The sequence below is a fragment of the Limulus polyphemus genome, unplaced genomic scaffold (genome assembly GCF_000517525.1).
Source record: "Limulus polyphemus unplaced genomic scaffold, Limulus_polyphemus-2.1.2 Scaffold681, whole genome shotgun sequence".
NCBI lineage: Eukaryota > Metazoa > Arthropoda > Merostomata > Xiphosura > Limulidae > Limulus > Limulus polyphemus.
Window position 1 is genome coordinate 450738 of NW_013666291.1, and position 7856 is coordinate 458593.

At 33.6% G+C, this 7856-nt stretch overlaps 1 protein-coding gene across 1 annotated transcript in view; it reads left to right on the forward strand.

Annotated features, from left to right (window-relative positions):
* LOC111085877 (probable G-protein coupled receptor CG31760) overlaps positions 1–7856 on the forward strand; it is a gene marked incomplete at its 3' end in the record, with an annotated part of 36691 nt that overhangs the window by 14155 nt on the left and 14680 nt on the right. The window contains exons 2-3 of the mRNA XM_022386493.1: positions 5774–5973; positions 6535–6745. Coding sequence (XP_022242201.1) covers positions 5824–5973; positions 6535–6745 — 361 coding nt within the window. The remainder of the gene's footprint in view (positions 1–5773; positions 5974–6534; positions 6746–7856) is intronic.

Below are 7856 nucleotides of genomic sequence, written 5' to 3' on the forward strand. Positions count from 1 at the left end.
TAAAAGAGTAGCCCAAGAGTTGGCGGTGAGTGGTGATGACTAGCTGCCTTCCCTCTAGTCTTACACTGCTAAATTAGAGACGGCTAGCGCAGATAGCCCTCGTGTAGCTTTGCGCGAAATTCAAAAACAAACAAACAAACAGTATAATTTGCTTCCTTTTTCAAATTTTTATTTACACTTAAGGGTAAAAAAGATGGATCTAGAAAATTTCAAATATTTTTAATTTATAGAACGAACTTATGCAGGCACTATATACCAAGAGTATGCATATAAATTCAAGATTCATTTCATATTAATATCAGCATAAAACATAGAGCTGGCTTATTATCTTTTACTTATCGCTTGACCTATTATTACATAACTATTTCCATAGTCTCCATAGTGATAACTACAAAAACTTCTCTTTATATTTTTACGCATATGAACAATCCATCAAATCCGTCATTAAAATTTCCCGCTATCTCATCTAATTCAACATTAAGGGATACGACTTTTTATGAATTAGGTTTTTCGTGCGCCTAAAGACCTTTCATGATTTTCTCATCAATTCCGCTACTTTTGTTTAATTTCCTGATTTTCTCCTCACTTGCTTCTGTATTAACCTCTCTCAACAACTACAACCAACCCACTGTTTCTTCTCCTCTTAATGTTTTCCATGTTTTTGATTTTTTTATTGAAACGTATCTTATTAAAACTAATGCATCCTGGAAGATAAATGCTCCTTCCCATTTTCTTTAGGAGTTCCATTCCAGATGGAATGGGAGTGATGCGGTTCTTGGTAATGACCTAAGTATCGCGAAGGTCGATGATGTTGGTGCACTTGATTGATGAACATTGTCGTTTGCAGATAGGTTTTGCTTTTTTCGTGACGTTTGAAAAAGCAACGACGTTTGTAGTCATCTTAAGCCTTCTACCAGTTAAAAATATTTTGCAGTTCAATTGCACAAAAAATAGACGTTTTCATCAATTTTTTTTCACAATGTATAGCACAAAACTACAAACCTTGAATATATATATATACGTATATATACACACAGCACCGAAAGTAATTAAGGAAGCAGTGAATAAAATGAGTATAAACGAAAATATTATGAGATTGTTCCTCCTTCGTGTATTAACATAAACTGCACCAGACTACAGTCACGTGATAATTTATAATAATTTATACTTTGATTGACTGTCACCCAACCAATCAATCAGACAGCGCCACACCAGTATAATACCTGATAAAAATACAAGCACTTATACTATTCCCAACAGTAGTGTGGTGAATGCACTTATGGCTTCCAAGACAGAAATGTCATTAAAAAACGTGTAGAACTTAAAGTTTGGTTTATTGAAAGCTAATCCATGTTGCAAATTGAAGCGAAATTTTATATTTCAGTAAAAGCTATATGGAAAGGGTAGGTGAAAGTAGTCTTTTTTGATAGTACAAGTGGTTTCAATAGAAATCCCATATTCTTCAAAACTATGTTAAATAACTCACGTTATTCTTTTTGCATGTTACACAACAGTCCAGCAGAGACATTGCAAATGACCTTGCTGTAACTACAGGTGTAAATGTTACCTCCAGAATAGAAAGATACATATTAGCACTAAGTGGCCTCAGTAGATGTGTAGCTACTCAAATCTCAAGGTTTGAAGAAACTGTAAAGTTGTAATGGGCATCATAGTTCAAACAGAGGAATGAGCAAGCTGCAGAAGGGTGCTGTGCAGATGAATCCAAATTCAAATTGCTTGACAACAATCAATGATAGTTTGTTCGATGGCAAAAATGATACCAGTATCACAGTGAATGTACAACATCTACAGTAAAGTGTGCTCAAGGTAAAAATACAAGCAAGAAAACATCTCATCCAGTGGTATAACAAACATACACGAAACTGATGGTATCCTGACTGCTGACAAGTAGAACCATAGTTTTCCATTTTGTCATTCCTCCATGAACGAAACCTATTATGCAGGAATTCATCTTTCAGCAAGACAATGATCTCGAGCATAAACAACAAATATGGTTAAACGATACCTGGAAGTAAAAGAGGTCGAGAGAACATTCACAACCATGTCTTAGCCTGCAAAAATTCTCAATATAAATATTATTAAGGATTTATGAGCCTATGTCGAAAATACAAAGGTCAAACGGCAACCAAATAAGTAGGTTGAATTGTGGGTAGTAATACAGGGCATTTAGAACAATACTTCACAATCATACATTGATAAACTTATTTATCATAAAAACAAGGTTCACTCTGTATTTAAAGAAAGTACCAAATACTAGTGCATTGCTCAAGTTATTTACGTTTATTTTGTATTTTCTATGATAATCTAGTGCACTAATGATAATTTAATTATTTATTTGTAATTATACATTATTTGTGTCTCCTGTATGTGTATCATCTGAGTGTTGTTATTATTATTTCCCATACTGTATATTTATGAAATGGTCCCACATATTACGTTCTAAAGAATAAGAAGGTTTGAAAAGTGATACTAAAGAGAAAATATCAAAAAAGCATATTTTAGAAAAACCAGCGAATAATTTTTGTCTTAACTTAAAACATTAAAAGCCCATAAATTAATGAAGTGTCTCTGAAGAGAAAAAGTTTAATATTTTTAGAAGTAGCAATTTTGTGCTATTGATAATACAAAATACAAAGCTGACAGGTTTCTACAGCCTTGGCTAAAATGTTTCCATATTTTGTAACAAATAAGATCTTTAAGATGGAATACAAATACACTTAGCACTGAGAAATGCATGTTTTATAAAACATCTAATTATGTAATTTGTATGATGAGACAAGTTCTATGAACATCATCAACGATTTATTAGAAAGCAAACAATTTTATCAGACATCTGTAGAAAGATATGTAATTCAGTACTTCACCTATCACAACAAAAACCTTACCTACACATATATAATGACAAAATATAACATCACATTATTACAAATAGTGTGTGTAACCTTATATCAGTTCATAATAAACTTTCATTACTTGATTGGTCCTCCTCGTGTTCTAATAATCTCCACAACACCATGTGGCATGCTCTTGATGCAGTTATTGATGTAATTTACCTCGATTTTATCCCAACTTGCCACTAGAAGGCGCAGCAACTCAGCTAAAGTAGCTGGTTTAGGATCGTGGTTAGCAATTTTACAGTTCAGTTCTGCCCAACAGTTCTCAATTGGATTACAATCTGGAGCGTTTGCTGGTCATTACAATCTTGTAATGTCCTCCTGGTCGAGATAATCCTGTACAATACGTGCACTGTGGACAGTGGCATTTTCATCCTTGAACACAAAGTTCAAGTTCTTGCCAAACCTTGTCCTAACATATGGCAGAAATATTGTCTCCGTGTGATGCCTGTAGGAGGCAGCATTGACGTGGAGGATATAAAGAGCAGTTTTTTTTCACTATGATGAATAGCTGCTCAAACATTTACTGCACCATCTTCTGTGTGTTCCCTGTGGGAAAGACAGTCTTCCCTCATCTGTTATCCAAGCAAACGACGAACACGAATTCTATCACCAGCTTTAACAACTCGAAAACAGGGCTCATCTAAAAAGATAACATATCGCTAGTGTCCTAGATGTAAATTGGCATGCTGTCTTGCCTAAGTAACATGGTGACGGCAGTGAATTCTGGTTAATATCGGTTTGCAAATAGCCCTTCTTTCAAAATAACCTTTTTTGGTCAATCTTCTATTCACTGTCCCTCTGGATACCCTGGAATGAATGTGTTTATGCCATTCCTGCCGTAAAGTGTTGCAAGACTTCTTTCGACCTTGACGTGTTAACATGATCAAAACAAGGTCATCTCGGACAGTAGTTTTTCGGCGCCTACCAGTAAACCTTTTATGGAACAACGTTTCCTATAGTACGATAGCGTTTCAAGATTCTGGATACAGTACACTGGGGGTACCATACTGTTCTGGTTATGCTCGTTTGCTTCATACCATTTCTGGACAGTCGAACAATTTGACGTCCTATAGCTTCTGACACGTGAAGAGGCATGATTCTACACCAAATTGTCTGAACAAAGCGTTGATCTGTTTCGAAAAAATTATATCTAAAGCACACCCTTTAATACAAATGCTCAAAGCAACTTATACAGACCATAATAACAAATGGTATATGTTTGACCGATCATACAATACCTTCTCTGTTACTACTCGGGCATTTACTCAACAACTACTACATGCCTTTAGATAATATCATCAATATAGAACAGTATGCAACCATTTTGGCCAAGACAATACATATTTTACATTGATATTATACGTGAGAAGGTGGACTTGGTTGCTAAGATTCTGGAAGGTTATTACCCAAAAGAGAAAGAAGGTAAACAGAAGTATATATATGTATATGTATATATAATTAAAAGCCACTGTCTGTTAGTAAAGCTAGGTAACGCCCAAATTGCCACAGAGTTTAGAACACCCACCTCTCAATCAGATGTCTTGCGTTCAAATACCAGCACAGTTGGGATTATTTACAACTCTTTTAAATAAGTGATCATGTTTAGAGCAAGCTCTTTCAATATTCAGAAAACAAAAATACCACGATTTTTTAAATTAATATTTTTGTAGATTGGATGTGTTCCCCTAAACATCAAAGTGGCTCAGTGATTACAGAGTTAGCTTTTTTTGCGTAAGTTTTGCATTCAGATCTCAGTCGAGTCGGCAATGTATCTTATTTTTTTATTAATTATCATATTTACAGGAAGGTCTTTCAATACCATTATAGATTAAATCAGGGGTTTGAGATATTGGTGAACATTCGAATTAAAAGATAGCATTTCACGGCATCAAGACATCTCGGGTTTTCATTTCAATCGAACATTTTTAGCACCATCTATGAAAGGAATTATAAACTAAAATTCTGAAAGAAACTAAGAATTGTTCAGAAACAATACAAGAAAGAAAAAGTATCTTAGCAAGAGAAAAAAAGTAGATGGATGGCACAGAAAAATCAAGAAAGCTTAGCAAAAATTAGGATAACTGAAGCAGAGGAGAAACAACTGTCACGGTCGGTCAAATTAAGCTCCGGAAGAAACAAAGCGAATAAGACAAACTGATGCTGGAAAACATTCAGACAGGATCTGGCTCCCTATGTCTTTCCCGTGCGTTGAATGGGTATATCAGCTTGTATATATATATATATAAACATGCAACTCATTTAAGGTAACAACGTTTGGCGAACTGTATTAGGAGGTAACTTGAAATCCAGTTGAATTATTCAGGGAAAATCTGCGTGGAACAACTTAAGAATGTTAAGTATTTGTAACTGAAACAATATTAGTCTTGTACTGTAAGTTTTTTTACTAATCTGAACAATGGGCAGATGTTTGTATTGTAAATATATGTGGCATATAACTAACTCTATTAAACATTAACTAACGTCTTGTAATTGTAGTATAGAGGCCACAATACGCGGCCTTGAATCTCATTTAAACGATAAAATTTTATTGACCGTGTATAATCAGCCTGGACCAAAGGTTAAAATTGTAAGTTCATTCACTCATCCACCCCAACTGATTCAGCGGTAAGTGGGCACAGCATAGATAGCCCATTGAGTAACTTTGTGTTTAACAACAAACAGACTAATTATTTTACTTATTTACTGTTTACGTAAATCTATGTATTTTATTGAATGAGTAGGATATAAAAGAAACATGAAAATATCATTATTTCATTAGTACCTTAGTAATGATTACAAAGGCATCAATAAATCTACGCATAATTTCTTTTAACTAGATTTTATTTTGATTTCAGTTAAACGGGATGTTCCTCAATGAATCGGAAATACGACTACACACCCCAAAATGAAACAAGAGTTCTGTACTCGGCTGTTTTCAGTTCCTCTATTGGTCGTTACCATAGCAGTATTGTGGACAGCAGTGGCTCCACTCGTAGCTGAAGGCTGTTTACAGTGCAAGCACAAACCAATTCGGAAAAAAATAGATAAATATTCGGTAAGATATTATCTTTATGGTTTAATAAATGAAAAGAAAATTTCTCTTTTTATTTTAATTAGTGAAATCTGTTTTAATTTTCTGGGTAAAGTTACTAATGACATTCATATATCACCTCTGACTAGACCAAAATCTAAGAAATGGCAGTTGCATTCTTTAGAGCTAAGATGTTCCGCTTATGAAGTCAATGAGATTTTAAATGAATGCATATTTTTATCTGTAAAAATAATTAATGTTACTGATCATAACAAATTTGGTCCATTTTTTATTTCTTAAAATGACCATTAAAAAATTGCTTTTATAAAGGTTATAAAATGTGTTCACATTATCATATCAAAAATAATTAAGTATATAAAAACATAATAAATGAAGGCCTTTTTTTTATCTTATTTGGCAGATTATATATTAGTTATTGTAGTGGACTTCCTTTTTAGAGAATGTTGAGATTTCCATTGGAACTTTGGCACCATACATAAATATATATTGTATAAATAGTATTGATATCCAACTAAGTATTTTGATTATATTTGTGCCCTAAGATGATGTTTTTTCTAATTTTAGGACGATAGGAAAATCCCAAAGGGAGCAGTAAATAAACTGGACTCAGTGCTGCATATGATCGACGAAGTAACTAGTCCAAACTTCTGCGAGACAGACAAAGTCTATCGCTCTTTTCCTTTAGAAATGCCGACGATTTTGTTTGATATTGTTCGTCAGAAGGTGGATTTGGTTGCTAAGATTCTGGAAGGCTATTACCCAGAAAAGAATGAAGGTAAACAGAAGTATATTTATATATATATATAATAGCCTCTGTCTGTTGGTAATGCTAGGTAACGCTCAAATTGCCTCAGAGGCTAGAGCACCCAAATCTCAAGCGGAAGCCTAGCGTTTAAATACCAGTACAGTTGGGATTCTTTACAATTTTTTCAAATTAAATAAGCGATCACGTTTAGAGCAAGCTATTTCAATATTCAGAAAACACAAGTACCATGATTTTTTTTATTAATATTTGTTTAGATTGAATGTGAACCAATTTGCATATTTATTTATATTTATATGTATAAGTACGTACAGCTCGTTTAAGGTAAGATTCTTTGAGAAACCGTGCTTGAAAGAAAATGACTACTTTCACTTTGACATCAATGTTGAGGAAGATGTATCTATCTGTTTCTATTACTTCGTGATGGTATATGTTTCCTTCCTTAAAATAAATTATATACGTGTTTAACTTTTATGAACATAAAAAGAATTAAATGAGGAATATTACTTTGGGACTTGAAATATTGATTATCCTAACATCAGCCAGTTTTTGTCTTTTATGAAAGTAGTTTCAAGCATGAGTAAATTGTTAGTTTAAAATGCCGCCCATGAATCACATGTTTAGTTGTCGCCAACTGATATATATCTTGCATAACGAAAGTCGTCGGTCGTGCGAGTTATAAATAATCGATAAAATACATAAAAGCTCTAACACATATTAAGTGTGATATTAAAGCAAACAGTCTCTTTGACGAATTTAGTCTTTTGTCATTTTCTTAATGCAAAATTGGTGTTTCTTGAAATGTCTTGTCAATACCACACAGTAATGTAGCACTGCTACTACTAACCGTTCATTTCTCCACTAGACGGCTCTTCTAGCGTTACTTTGGCTGTAAATAATTCAAGGATTTGTTGAGATCAACATTTATAGGACCTTAAATAAGATATTTAAAAAAATAGTGGGAATCGAATCTTAAAAATATGTACCGTTAATCAGCTTGTTTTATCACTTACAAATGTCTGCATAAAAGATACGTATTTTGTTGCGTTACAACGTCATCCTCGAAACATGTAGAGTCGTCAACTTTTTGAAGGCCATAGATAGGCCTAAATAAAATGTTTTT